The sequence below is a fragment of the Pelmatolapia mariae genome, linkage group LG7 (genome assembly GCF_036321145.2).
Source record: "Pelmatolapia mariae isolate MD_Pm_ZW linkage group LG7, Pm_UMD_F_2, whole genome shotgun sequence".
Classification (NCBI taxonomy): Eukaryota; Metazoa; Chordata; class Actinopteri; order Cichliformes; family Cichlidae; genus Pelmatolapia; species Pelmatolapia mariae.
In genome coordinates this window covers 56,503,261-56,517,475 of record NC_086233.1, presented here as the reverse complement: position 1 = coordinate 56,517,475, position 14,215 = coordinate 56,503,261, and the positions used below count along the sequence as shown (strand labels likewise).

Genomic DNA, 14,215 nt, shown 5'->3' with positions numbered 1-14,215 from the left:
TAGTATTGACAAATGTTCAGTGTAGCCTGGTCAGACCAAGATATTAAGTGTATTATGCTTAGCTGTTTACTGCTCCAATTGTGGAATTTATTAAACTTCTGCACTTTTACTGCCAATAATTTGGAGTTGATCCTAACGAAATGGTAATCACCTTGATGATGAGTCAGTGGACCATGCCTGAGCTTAAAAGTATTTTCCACCTAACTTGTTAGGGTCAGAGTTATGGCCATTTCTCGCAGACTTTATGAGCATGGTGTCTATTACATTCCTGTTCATATAGTTCATCCTTGCAAGCTGTAATGGAGAAAAAAAAGGAGCAATCAGGTCAGTACAGTGGAGTTGAATTCAATTCATTTTAGTTTGGATTTAGCAGCATGAAGGGCCCCTTAATCACTACAGACAGGGTTTATTAGACTATCAGACCATAGCAGCCAAGTGATGCATTGGAGAGCGGAATCATTATGATGCTCAGAAGGTGGCCTTCTCTCAGCCACAGTCGCAATTATTAATTTTTTGTATTGACAGGGAACACACCCATGCTGGTTTTAACCCCTCAGGGAATCGACTGCTGCACCCCCAAACTGATGAGTTTCTCATTACTCTCCACTGCCTCTGGGGTTTCTTCATATCTCACTCTCTCTGTGTTTTCTACCCATTATTGTTACTCAACTTTCCCACATCTACGAACCAGCGGATGAAGCGTTTGAGCTGTGCACATTTTACCCTGTTTTTGTCTTTTAATTGGTCTTTCTTTACTTTCCATTAAGAGGCATGCTGCTTGTTTCCGACTGAGTCTTTGGAGCGCTGCTTGAATACAATGAGGAGTGACGGGAGAAAGAAGGCAGTACAAGTCTAACAGAGTTTTTTTTATAGTATGCGAATCCAATTGCCATAATTACCACAAATTTGATAGATGTGTATCTGTGGAGTTGTATTAGCTCAGCGTCGCCAAGCAAAGAACTGTGAGGATATATTGCGTATTAATGTGTCCACCAAAGAGCTACAGGTGGGTTTGCTGCACCTTTTAAGTGTTGACCGCTATGCATTCTGTTCTTATGCAGATAATAAACCCCAGCACAAATAGATAAACAATCCTTCAGACATAATTTTCAACACAAGGCAGAGTGGAGGGGCTGTTTGAGCTAACTGCTAACAGTGAGGTGTAACTGAGCATGGCTACATGAGGAATTAGGAATGGCAGTTCCGTTAGCCTACCTCTTTTAGTCCTGAAATCTCATTTGTAGTGTGTGCTTGTTTCCCTTTACAGTGACTCAGAGGCTGTGTCTGGCCTTGATTATGGCACCGTAGAAAAAGACATAGAGGAACATCATCATTAAGACTAGTCTGAGGATGGGGGGAATCAATATTAAGACCTTTAGGAGAGACGCTCTGTCATTTACTATTAATAATGGGCCCTGCAGCCTGCTGTAATAACGCCATTAGGAGTACTGGAAACTGATGCTTTATCCACAGCTAAATGGCCTTTTTACAATACACCCACATGTGGCGACTATAAATGCATACAGTATCCAGTATAATTCTCACACAAACACACACGCACACACCGTATCGCCACCTTTTTCTCACACAGCCCTTCCTGTGCCTAATTGGGAGAGTTAGACAAGAAAAAGTGGGCCAAGTCCGATCTTAGTATTCTTTAACTGGACCACAGGAGATGTGGATGAAGACACATTGAAAGTAAAATGTCAGATATGACAAGGAGATAAAAAGAGGTAGAAAAACAGAATGATAGAAATGAATGTAAAGAGGGAAAGAAAAAAAGGTACTGTATGTTCTTTAAAGAGACAGTAAAATACATTTTGGCTTTTTAAAAAATTTTGTGTTCACAATGTAATGGACTTACGTTATATGTAGCAAATGAAAAATATACTGTAAACAGCACCAAAATAAAAGAGCAATAGCATTACAGTATATAAATATTTGTAACTTATTAATATACCTTAATAGGTTGTTTCTTTTATTTTAAATCTGAAGTATGTAGAATTTGTCATGCTAACCCCTTTTTTCGTATGTTATTTGGCTAGGGTCTTATTCTGAAAGGAAATGTAAAAACGGAAATTGACGGTATCAAAACTGAAGATCAAAGCTCAACATTCAGGTCTCTAAAGGTTTGGAAACCATGTATCTGAGGAAATTTCAGTTCCTGCAGTCGAAAGTAAGAGAAAGGTAATAGCATGCTGTGGGTGCTAAGCGTGGCCTATGCAGTAGCTGATATTTTACAGGTCAAAGTTTAGGACATTTTGAATGTGATGCAAATAATCAGACTCGTGGTGGCCTTTTTCAGAAATATACAAATGCACTGTAGCAGTTTATGTTATCGCCTTTTCTGCTGTTACTGTCTTTGAAGTTCATTTATCTGCTAAATAAAAGCCAGCATCTTCAGTTTAACCTCACATTTAATGCCGTTCAATTCAATTTTATTTATATAGTAAAAGCACTTTATATTGTAAGATGAAGAACCCTCTATGAGCAAGCTCTTGGTGACAGTGGGAAGGAAAAACAGGAAGAAACCCCTGGCATAACCAGACAAAAGACACTAAAGATATTTTAATTTTTATGTAACTCTGGTTATAAAAAGTGTAGAAATGAATAGAAAAAAGTATGCTAACTTTTAGGAATTGTGCATAATTATAATCAGCGTTAGGTGACTATGTTTAAAAGAGGAATTTGGCCAAAGCACATACCATAGTTTTTTATTTACTCATTTATTTATTTGTGGGTTGTTAGCATTATCCAATAATTTGGTGAATGCTATTAGCAAACAAACATGAATAACTTAGGTTTGCTGTTAGCCAAACCCAACTTGATAATATGTTTATTACATTGAATTAATTAATAAAGAAAACACTGGACATGTTGTTTGACATATGATCTTTATAAATGGACACCCACACATGAATATTTAGAATCTGTAGGCAATGAACAAGACTTCTGATACTAGATGTTTTCTAGTTTTCAAATATAGTCTGTAGTATTGACTAGTCAAATTTAAATTTAAAGCTGCTTTCGGTATGTGTGCAGAGCAAAAGACAAAACACACTGACCCAAAAGCAGTCTCAAAACTCAAGATTTTTCATGTTTTTAAAAAAAGTATAGTTAGGAGGTTTTGGACCAGATATCCTCTGGCCACGCGGAAAGCTCCAAAACATTAGCTGTTAGAGTTTAGCTCATTAGATGATAGGTGATGGATTGTCTGGCTTTGATTTTCCTCTTCCAATTTTCAAAAATTTTCTTTCTGTTCATGTCGGTTCCTGACTACAGCTTCATTTGTGCTGTCCCCCCTAAAAGACATTATATGACTACCTTGACTTTACCCTGATTTTGACACCTCGGTATATATCAATGAAGATGTAAATTGATGACCATTAGAACACATTCTGGGTTTTTCCAAGGGTATATGGGAAGCTGTATAGGCAGAGATGACCTTCACTAACCTTTATGCACAGCTGGCCATTTTTGTTCTGTAAGCAGGCCTGAAATATGACAGAAATTGTCAGGAATAGTTCTCCAGGCTTCTTGAAGGACATTCAAAGCTCTTCTCTAGACTAGACTAGAAAGAGAGAGCGTATTTCTCCTGTTTTGGCTTCCCTTCATTGGCTTCCTGTTAAATCCAGAATTGAATTCAAAATCCTGCTCCTCACATACAAGGTCTTAAATAATCAGGCCCCATCTAATCTTAATGACCTTGTAGTACCATATCACCCTATTAGAGCACTTCGCTCTCACACTGCAGGCCTACTTGTTGTTCCTAGAGTATTTAAAAGTAGAATGGGAGGGAGAGCCTTCAGTTTTCAGGCCCCTCTTCTGTGGAACCAGCTTCCAGCTTGGATTCGGGAGACAGACACTATCTCTACTTTCAAGATTAGGCTTAAAACTTTCCTTTTTGCTAAAGCATATAGTTAGGGCTGGACCAGGTGACCCTGAATCCTCCCTTAGTTATGCTGCAATAGACGTAGGCTGCCGGGGATTCCCATGATGCATCGAGTTTTTCCTTTCCAGTCACCTTTCTCACTCACTATGTGTTAATAGACCTCTCTGCATCGAATCATATCTGTTATTAATCTCTGTCTCTCTTCCACAGCATGTCTTTCATCCTGTTTTCCTTCTTTCACCCCAACCGGTCGCAGCAGATGGCCGCCCCTCCCTGAGCCTGGTTCTGCCGGAGGTTTCTTCCTGTTAAAAGGGAGTTTTTCCTTCCCACTGTCGCCAAAGTGCTTGCTCATAGGGGGTCATATGATTGTTGGGTTTTTCTCTGTATTTATTATTGTGCGATCTACTGTACAATATAAAGCGCCTTGAGGCGACTTTTGTTGTGATTTGGCGCTATATAAATAAAATTGAATTGAATTGAATTGAATTGAATTCTCTGGATGTTGGCTGCCTTTTTTTTTTTACTGTACTCCCTCAAGATGATCCCAAACTGCTTCAATAATGTTAAGGTGTTGGCTCTGGTTACTTGAAAGTCGGGGTCCAAAAAAGGTCTCTGTTGACGAACCTTGCATGGTTTTTCGTATAATACTTCTGTGAAGGTGGTGCAAGCTGCAGCGCTCAGCTGCTTGGTCAAAGCTTGGATGAGGAAACAGATTTTCTTTTTTCTCTCTTTTTACTTATGCATGTTTATGAATGTTCATGTCTCAGAGGTGCAGCCGAATATGCGATGCCCCCTGCCTTACAGTTTTGTACTCCTCTGTAACCTGTATGACCTCTTGTGAGAATAAGGAAGCATTATCGATCACCACGTCTCTTTTTGGGTTTCGTTCTCCATGACAACCTCTCTGGTGCAGCAGCACCGCTTCACCTCAGCTCTCCTTACATTCCTCTGACCAACACAACAGATCTTACCCATTTTACTCAGTGTAGTAGTGTGTGTGTCTGTGTCAGTAGGATTTAATCAGGTGTGGTTTGTCCTTAGCATGAAATATGAGAAATGTCTGTGTTTAAATGTAAACATGTCGCCTTGCATTTGTGTGTTTGTGTGGATAAGAGTCCGAGTGTGCATGCAGGTGTGAGCTCCTGAAGCATAACTGTAGGGTTGTTTGCAGTTAAGAGTTTAGCAGTTAAACTTTGTGAGGAGAGAAGCTCAGAGAATCAATGTGGCAGGACTGTGCCTGCCTCCTCTCTCAGCCTCCCAGGAAAGTGGGCATGTCGGGTCTAATTATGCCTTCCCAAATCAAACAAAATGGCTCCCATTGGTGTCTGCATCAATATGCTCCTTTCTCCAAGCTCATATTCATACAAACAGTGCAACACATTAGCTATGCCATGTAAACAAAAGTGGTGCTCAGCAATTTGTGTTGTGCATAACAAAGTCTGAATAAAAATCTTTTTATTATCTGTCCATTTCTTTTAGGCTTTAAAAAAATATTTTAATTTCAGCATGCTGATATTTAACTCCTTACTCATACTATAAGCTTAGACCTGAAACAATTAGTTGATTAAGAAAATTGCTGCTTTTATAATCAGTTTAGAATAAATTTTTCAAACAAAAATACCAATAAAAAATACATTTTTAAGCTATATTCACAGAGGTCTTTGGACTTTAGATTGAACACATGTTGACATTATCAATAAGCAATCTTTGACTTTGGGAGGTGATGATAGATGTTTAAATTAAAAAAAAAAAAAAAGCTCAGAGATACTGAAATTATTTAAGTTATGCTGATTTTTTTTTCTTTTTTTTTTTTTTACATCTAAGATACGTAACACAAACTGTGGAAGAGAATTAGGGCCACTGAGGGGAAAAAAAAGGTGAGCACGTCTTGTTTTTTTCCAGAATGACTGGAAACTGGAATTCTTTTTTCTCAGAATTCTGAGAAAAAAGTCAGAAGTCTGAGATTAAAGTTAGAATTCTGACTTTAATCTCAGAATTTTTTTTTTTTTTCTACCCGGTGGCACTAATCCTCTTCCGTACAAACTCTACGGCACACAAACAGATTTGTACATACATTTGAATTTAATAGATTTTAAAGATTAGACATCTAGGAATAATGAGTCCGGGAACTACATAGACCATAGAAGGTTGGATTAACGTTTACAACCCAGCTCTGAATGTGACAGAATATAAAACGATACCCTGTTTTATTGGCCAAGTATGGGTACACATACTATGGATTGTACTTGTTTTGTCTTTGCGCTCACTGTAAACAGAACAGAGAGTATTGATAATACCATGTATGGCTTATTCATGTGTGCAGCGGTGCAAAGTCCAAAGACTTTCAGCAAATAAAGAAATTATGGGTAACTGTTACCATGTATGGGAAGCTGACAGTGGGTATAACTATATATATTACATAACTGTTTACTAATATATTAGTATATAGTTATGTAATGTTAATTTTAGTGGGTGTATACACGTGGACCAGTCTTTTTTTCATAATTACATTAATACATTAATGTAGAAATGCATCTTCTGCAGCATTATAAGGGACACACACAATAATACATCATAGTAATGATTAAACTGTGTTTAATTTGAAATGCTGAGCAAACCCGAAGCTACCTGAATAGTTTAACTTGAACTTGAGGCTGCATTAATATATTAGTTAGTTAGCTTATGTCAAGTAAGTCCACATCTCTTTAAAAAGCATTTAGCAAAAAGAGGTATTGTTCATGCAAAATATCAGATTTAGTTACGTCCAGCTATGAAACAGAGTAATCTCTGTGACCTGTGGGATGCTCTACGTTACAGTATGAGGTAAATCTCAGTCTTTTTCTGGTTTGACTAAAGAATATCTGCGTTCTGATTTTTCTGTAAGCTTGTGGCTTGCATACTTCACTAAAAAGTAGCTGTTGTCTGGAGGAAGACGGCTTATAAAAATTAATAAATGTTGTTTAAGTTTGACCTTAAGGTGCTGAGGGAATTCGTCTATAAGCCTCCTTGACAGAAGTTGTTATTACTCTCAGTTCCACAAAGCCAGAAAGACGAACACACAGAAAGGTGGTTTTTGCTTTGTTTTTTTAGTAACTAAGATAAGAGAGATTGGATGGACATTTTGACTAGTGTTGACAAACATAACTAAGTGTATATATTCAGTGACATCTGGGAACTGAATGTGTGGGTACAGAGCTAAGCTATATATAATCTTACTTATGAATAAATTTCACTTTTAAAGATTTTAGACTGTGAGAGAAAATGTTCCATCTCACAAGGTCTTCTATCAGGAAAAATGTGACCTTCCTCAGAGAGAGACTAAAAACCTCAGCGGCTGTCCGTAGCGTGCCGGAATTGAAATCACAACGAGCCGGTGGCCTCTGGAATTGGTAGTTCCAGTGTTTACATCAGTAATTAGTAGAGGAACAGGACCTTAGTTTTTGCTGTAGCCTGCTGAGCGTTTATTGATCCCCAATTAAATCTTTTTAAGCTTTCATCATATATAAACAACGGCATAAATCACTACAAATGAAATACTGCTACTAGGTTGGTACAAGTTTAATAAATCTTTAATGTCAGTGAAGGTAGCTTAATTAACTGTTGTTCCAACTTGGAAATGAGATGAGCAGGGGATATACATTCTTCAATATAAAATATCAGTGAAATAACAGGAAGTGATTTTTTTTTTCAAATTGGAGTCTTGGGGAGAGCACATTCAACAGCATGCTAAGATGCTGACTGATATACTTTTAGATATGTATATGTGTGGGCACTCACAGAACAGTTAATATTTTAGCTGTGTACGAAGACATTCACCTTATAGTCACACGATGAATACACTAAAGAAAAATGATGCAACAACTATCGAGCCATTATAGTTATTTATAGTCCCAATCCTCTGTACTCGGGGCCTCGCGTGTTATCACGTAGGCTGTCATGACAGGTAAACGGTTTAGAGCTGTTTCCAAGTATGTTGTGTACATTTGGTATCACTGCGCTCAAAGGAGCTGTCAGTACAAATGAAAAAAGGCCATCCTGAGGCAGCAAAAACAAAGAAAATCTTCAAAGGGATAACAGAAATATTAGGAAGGGCAAAATCAACAGTTTTGATACAAGAACGATTGTGAGCTTAGAAACATGGGGGAAAAAAGCTTGGACTTAAGGTAAAGGAAACTTTGTGTTATCAGAACAGGCAGCCAATTTAGGAACACTCCATTAGGAAGGCTTATAATTATCCAAATCTATGATGAAGACTTCACAAAAAGAAATACAGAGGGATCACCACAAGATGCAAACGTGTTCAAAGAAGAAAAAGATAAGATTATAAAATTGCCAAAAACAACAAAAACAGCCAGTAAGATAACTGTGGAGAAGAAAGTGTGGAGAAGGCTTTGACAGGTTCTGATCCTGAAGCGTACTACATTTAAAAAAGTACAGCAGAGGCTGATGTATGATGCAGTATGATGCATGGATCAACATCGCTTCTTTGGCACTGGGTCACGACTCACATTTACACAAGTACATTTTTTGAAGTGAACAGAGTGTCACTTTGTGCAAAGTTCGGGCAAATGCAGCAAACTTCACTGGAGGACACTTGAGAGTACAGAAAGGCAATGACCTGAAACATAATGTGAATGCAGCTCAAGCGTTTTTGAAGGTCTGAAAGTGGAATATTCTGCAGTGACCAGGTCAGTGACCCGATCTCAACCTGATCTTGCTGCATTTCACTTGCTTAAAAAAAGAAAAAAAGATCCACAAACAACTAAAGACAGCTGCAGCAGTGACCTGGCAAACCCATTTTTTTTGCTGCTGTCCGTGGATTACAGACATCAGATAGTCAAGTTTTAACATTTCTGCTTTTATTTATTACGATGTAAAACTTTCAAGTTACACTTTAGACCCTCAAAATAGGTGACTTTGTCTACTGGAGGTTTCTTCCTGTTAAAAGGGAGTTTTTCCTTCCCACTTCCTTAATAGGGGGGTCATGTGATTGTTTAGACCCTCTTTACCTTACACTATTAAGCACCTTGAGGTGACTGCTGTTGCGATGTGGCACTATATAAATCAAATTGAATTGAATTAATGTTACAAACTGTCTTCCTGGTTCAGTATTTTGACAGTTGCATAGTCCTCTTGTTGTCAGATTTGATCCTTAACGTATAGCTGTTGACAGATTTGTTTACTTTTTTAAAATGCATTTGCAGTGGCAGCCTTGCTTTGATCAGTAAAGACGTTGTATTGTAGGACAGGACATTTGATGGTCTTTTATTTGAACACAGATATGTGAAGGTGGTGTTTTTTTTTTTCATATGAAGACACTTATTTAGGCATGTATAATTAGAAATATTGGCGTTTAAACACTGAACAAGCTCTCTAATTTGGGTGTGTGGCGTTAGGTAAATCAGCAGCTGTGCGGACAGATCTGGTTCTTTTGTGTTGCTAAGCAACAAAGACATTAGATTATCTGATGTATGTGGCCAACTATCTATACGTCTCTGTATAGACGTATAGAATTCTGCTCGATTTTCAGGGTTTCTTTAGTAAAACGTGAAGCTGTCTGCATAGTTAAACATGCAGTTGATTCTGTGGATCCAAGTAGCTTGCTAAATACTCAGCTGGAGCCATTTAGCTCACCCAGCAGTAGCAGAAGAGACACGTTTTAACGAGATATTGAGCACAGGAATTAAGCAGACAAGCCCTTGTGGAATATTTAAGGGCACTAGTGATTATGAATAAAATGGACAGTAAATTTAGTGCTCTGTATGGTAAACTGGGAGTGATTTTGGACTCATCTAATCACATAATGAGGCGAAGGCTGCTGTGGTGGAGGTAGTGCCAGCAGCTCCACCAGTAACGGCAGATGTGGGCAGAAGGGAGGAATTTGTTTAAATGAACCTTTGTGTTTAAATATTTGTGCATGATTTTGGGGATCATGTAAAAGAGAGTCGATGGGCAGTGTGAGTCTGTGTAGTCCTTCGCTGATTGCTGTCTGCCTTGATTGATGGTGTTGATTGATTGTGCCGTCGTCCTTTTTACCCCGCTTTCATGCTGCAGTTTTTGGAAATCTATAAAAACTGCCTTTCCCAGAATTATTTTCTGCTTTGTTGAAGCAGTCAGGCACCAAACGAGTTCACTGTGATGTTTACAGCATCAAGTTTAACTCTGAGCCTGGTAAATTTGTTCTGTTTGAACAGTCACACCAATAAAGCTTCTTCAAATACACCCCTCCTCCACAGTCAGCTGTGCCTCGAGCCGAGCGCTCATATCACGAGCGTGTGTTTCTGTGTTGGTGTTTGTTTACGTCTCGTGTTTTGACCAAACCTTGCTCAAGACGGCGCTCGAGGCATCTTCTGCAGCTGTGAGCTCATCAGCCCTCCGTGTGCGGATGAGTGAGTGTAACCTCACTGTGACATATGCTGCTGCTGCTGCGCATTACAGTATTTCTCTGTAGTCTAGGCTACTTTGACACAAGGTCAAACAGGGAGAGCATCTGGTGGACGGGAGATGGAGAGTATTTGAGGAACGTCGGGGAGCATCTGGGTGTGCTCATACACGGAAAAAAATACCGACACACACTCTACAAATGCTTTCACATGCATAAACATTTATCTGATACTACCACGTACTGTCTCTCTCAGTCTTTTGGAGACACACACACACACACACACACACACACACACACACACACACACACACACACACACACACACACACACACACACACACCAGTGCAGTAATAGCAGCAGCAGACAGGGGCTGCTGCAGGACTGTGGAAGTCATCCGGCCAATCCGCTGGTAGGTTTTTGTGGAGCCCGGCTTCACACTGGTACATCTTCTCCTCTTTTTTTCCTCCCGACGGTCGTCGTCTCTCGCCATCTATCCGTGTCATTTTACATCTCCCATCCCCCCCGTCCTTATCTTCTTCCCTGGGATTAAAATTGGCTGCAGCTGGTTACTGCTGTGTGCTGGAGCAGCAGTGGAGAAGCAGAGGCAGGAGGCGAGAGAGTGTGGTTTCACCAAGGCGGCAGAAGATGTGCGGTGGATGGTTGCAAGGCTAGAGGACGCCTGGGAGGACAGGCTGTCTGTGGATATATACCTGTAGAGAAAGGACCGCTTATATCAACATCTGGGCCAGGTACTGATGAGGTGCCCGGCTTGCACAGCTCTTTCTCTCGGATGTCTTTCTCTCTCTGAGCATGTATCGGTGTGTATGTAGAGATATATGTATGCTGGTGTCTGTACATGTCAGAGATATGGCCTATGCATGAATGCATAGCTGCGTGACATCATGGTAAACCCATCTAGAACAGTCACTGTCTAGTAGTAATGCCAATCAAGATTTCATCCTGTCTTCCATCTATTCCTTTGTTTTCCTCTCCTCTCCTCATTTCCCCTCCTTTCCTATCCTCTCCTCCTCTCTCCTCTCCTCTCACCTCGCTCTTTTCTATTTGTGAAGCATTTCATGGTGCTTCGTGGCCTTGCTAAAATGGTGTCAGTTTACATAAGATGTTAGACTAAAAGGGCTGATCATTTGAGAATTACAGTGTCACCTGTGTCAGGGCCGTGTATGCATGGTTCCAATGTAAAGAGTTTCCTATGAAAGGCAGACACTGCCTGAATCTTAACTGGTATCCTGAACGCTGTCAACTCCATTTGGCAGGAGGTCACTAGAGTATGCATGAGTGAGGAGGCATTTTTGTCATTTGTAAATGCATGGCATGTAACCTCATCCCTCCCGCTGTCGGATGTGATGGTTTTGCATATCGAATGCTGTGTGGAAAATAAGTTCCCCTCCTCTCATCCTCCTGGGCTTCTTTGGTTTCACATGAAGGGAGGAGAAACTATTCATGGACATTATCACACACACACACACACTATATGCCGCATAGATATGTTGGCCTGCTCCTTAGCCTTTTGCCCTTATTTTGTTTGTCATTTACTTTTCTTTGTTTCAGCTCAGTGACATAATGACAAGGATGAAAGCTCAAACAGCACGTAATCATCAGAGACAGAGAGGGAGAAATGAGGAGGTTTGAGCTTCTGTCCTCTGTAGCCTTTGTCACCCAACCTGCTGACACTGCACATTTAGCCCCAAGGGGATCACTGGTTTACACAATTGCTCTAGTAGCCTTTGCTGTTTTGCTTTGTTGTGAAAATCATTGCAAGCCATTTTTTTCTCATGACACTACAAAATTGTGTTTTGTTCCCCCCCCTTAACATGCCGTTTTCTCTTTTATTGCTCCTCAAGGAAGTTTTATACTGTTAAAATATTCCTCAGTGTTTCTCTTTGCTAACAGCTGTGACAGTCTGTGCATTCTGTATTGGCGCGCTTCAGCTTTTTGTTGGAAAATATTAAAGAAAATTACTCAAACTTGAAGATGAAGAGCTTCTAAAGTAACTGATATTCATGCATTGATGCTTTGCGTCATTTTAAACTTTCAGTTTTCCATAACGGGTTTAAAGTTGTGTGTCCTTTTTTGTTTAATAACTGGTGTTTGTTCTTCCACTGCAGTTGAAATCCTTTTGGTGGTTTTTGAAACAGTCTGACTTGGATCAAGAGAAAAATGTCCTTTGCCAGTTTGTGTGTGTTGTCATCAAGCTCTAACCTCTCTCTCTCTCGTGCTCGTTTTGTGTTTTAGGGGGGGTGGTTGACAAGGATTTGCGGCACTACCTCAACCTGCGCTTCTCCAAGGGCTCAGTGGACCACGACCACCAGCAAATCATCAGAGACAACCTCTACCTCCGCACTGTTCCCTGTGAGTCCACATCACCCTTTATCGCTCCTCTCTTCCACCCTCTGGCCTCCATCACTGCTGCACTCCTCTTCTTTTTCTTTTTTTACTCTTCTTTGATCTCATCCTCTCTGCTGCCTCACTGGATGTCTGTAATTGTCTCTTTCATTCTCTAGCTCCATTTCTTGGATATCATTGTCAACCCTCCTCCACCAGCTAACGCACCTTGTCTTTCTCTCCGCTTGCCCTCGAGATGTTACCCTCTTATTTTACACACACACACACTCATTCTCTGTCTCTCGCCGTCTATCGCTCCTTCTCTTCCCTCAGTCGTCCGGCTGCCGAGCTTTCAGCCTGAGGTTTCCACGGCAACCACCCTCTTGTCTTGAGGCTTGCGTTGTGGTGATGCCCTGCCCCCCCTTTAGCACATGCTAGACAAGCACAACATACACAGATTTTTTTTTTTTTAAAAAGGATATTTAAATCTCCATCTCTAAATTTCTTTCTGTGTGTGATGAATTTTACACGCTGACCAAATGAGATGTTACATGTGAATGGGTTTTTTTTGTCGGGGTTTTTTTGGTTCTTTTGTGGGTTGTTTTTTTTTTTTTTTTTTTTTTTCCCCCGGCACGTATGCCTTTTGCCTGTTGGGCGGCGATGTCATTGTGTGATTAATATTGAGGGGATGCAGGGCCCAGTAGGATCTTCCTGTGTCAATACAGGCAGCAGCTCATGAATCAGGTCCGATGCTTGAGTCTGCAGACTGCATGCAGCGTGTGGATCAGCTCGCTTTGCATGCATGTTTGTTGACGGGTTTTGCACTCATCTGACATGTTTCATTATCTTCTGTTAATAGGCCAATTCATATTGCAGATTCTGGTACAGACGCATGAGGAAACAGAGCTCGGCTTGACGTCAGCGATGGGTGTTTTTGTACTGGCTGCTTCTACTATACTAGATGTCCTCTCTGCCGGTGTGTTGAGCTGCTGACACAGAAGTGATTGTTTAATACGGTCCCACAGCTGCACAGTTCCTGAGCCTCTCTCTCTCTCACTATCACTCTATCACTCTCTTTTTTTTCTCCTCTTTTTCCCGCCGTCTTCATCTTCTGCTTTCACTCTCTCTCATGTTCCCCCTGCTCCCCTCCCACCCTCCTCTGCCTCTTTGATTTCTTTTGGTCACCACCTCACTTCATCACATTTTCTCTCCCTTTCAATTTTAACTCCAGGCGGCCTCTCCTTCTCCTTCTCCTTCCCTCTGCCTCTCCGTGCCTCTTTCTTTCTCAGACTGTTGGCTGTGTAATAGTGCAGTGAAGGCAGACTGACAGGGTGACGACAGAGGTGGTGTGGACTGGCTAAGCTTCAACACTTCTGCCCTATTGAGGCTGAAGGGCAGCACGTGTCTGTTTTGGTGGTTTTGTCGCCAATGTGCAATTATAGTCCCCTTCCAGGGCTTTATGGGAACAGGAAGATGCTCATTCTGCGTGATGTGTGTGAGCAGTAATGACATCCCCATAATTAACTGCCTATCACTTAACAAAGCTGATACAGTGTAATGAAGATTATAGAAATTCCAACTCATAGACCTCCTG

General features: G+C 40.5%; 1 protein-coding gene across 3 annotated transcripts in view; it reads left to right on the top strand.

Annotated features, from left to right (window-relative positions):
* The window catches only part of LOC134631492 (membrane-associated guanylate kinase, WW and PDZ domain-containing protein 2-like), a 90,583-nt gene that overhangs the window by 12,545 nt on the left and 63,823 nt on the right, over positions 1-14,215 (top strand). For all 3 annotated transcript variants that reach the window (XM_063479895.1, XM_063479893.1, XM_063479896.1), the window contains exon 2: positions 12,532-12,648. In XM_063479895.1, coding sequence (XP_063335965.1) covers positions 12,532-12,648 — 117 coding nt within the window. The remainder of the gene's footprint in view (positions 1-12,531; positions 12,649-14,215) is intronic.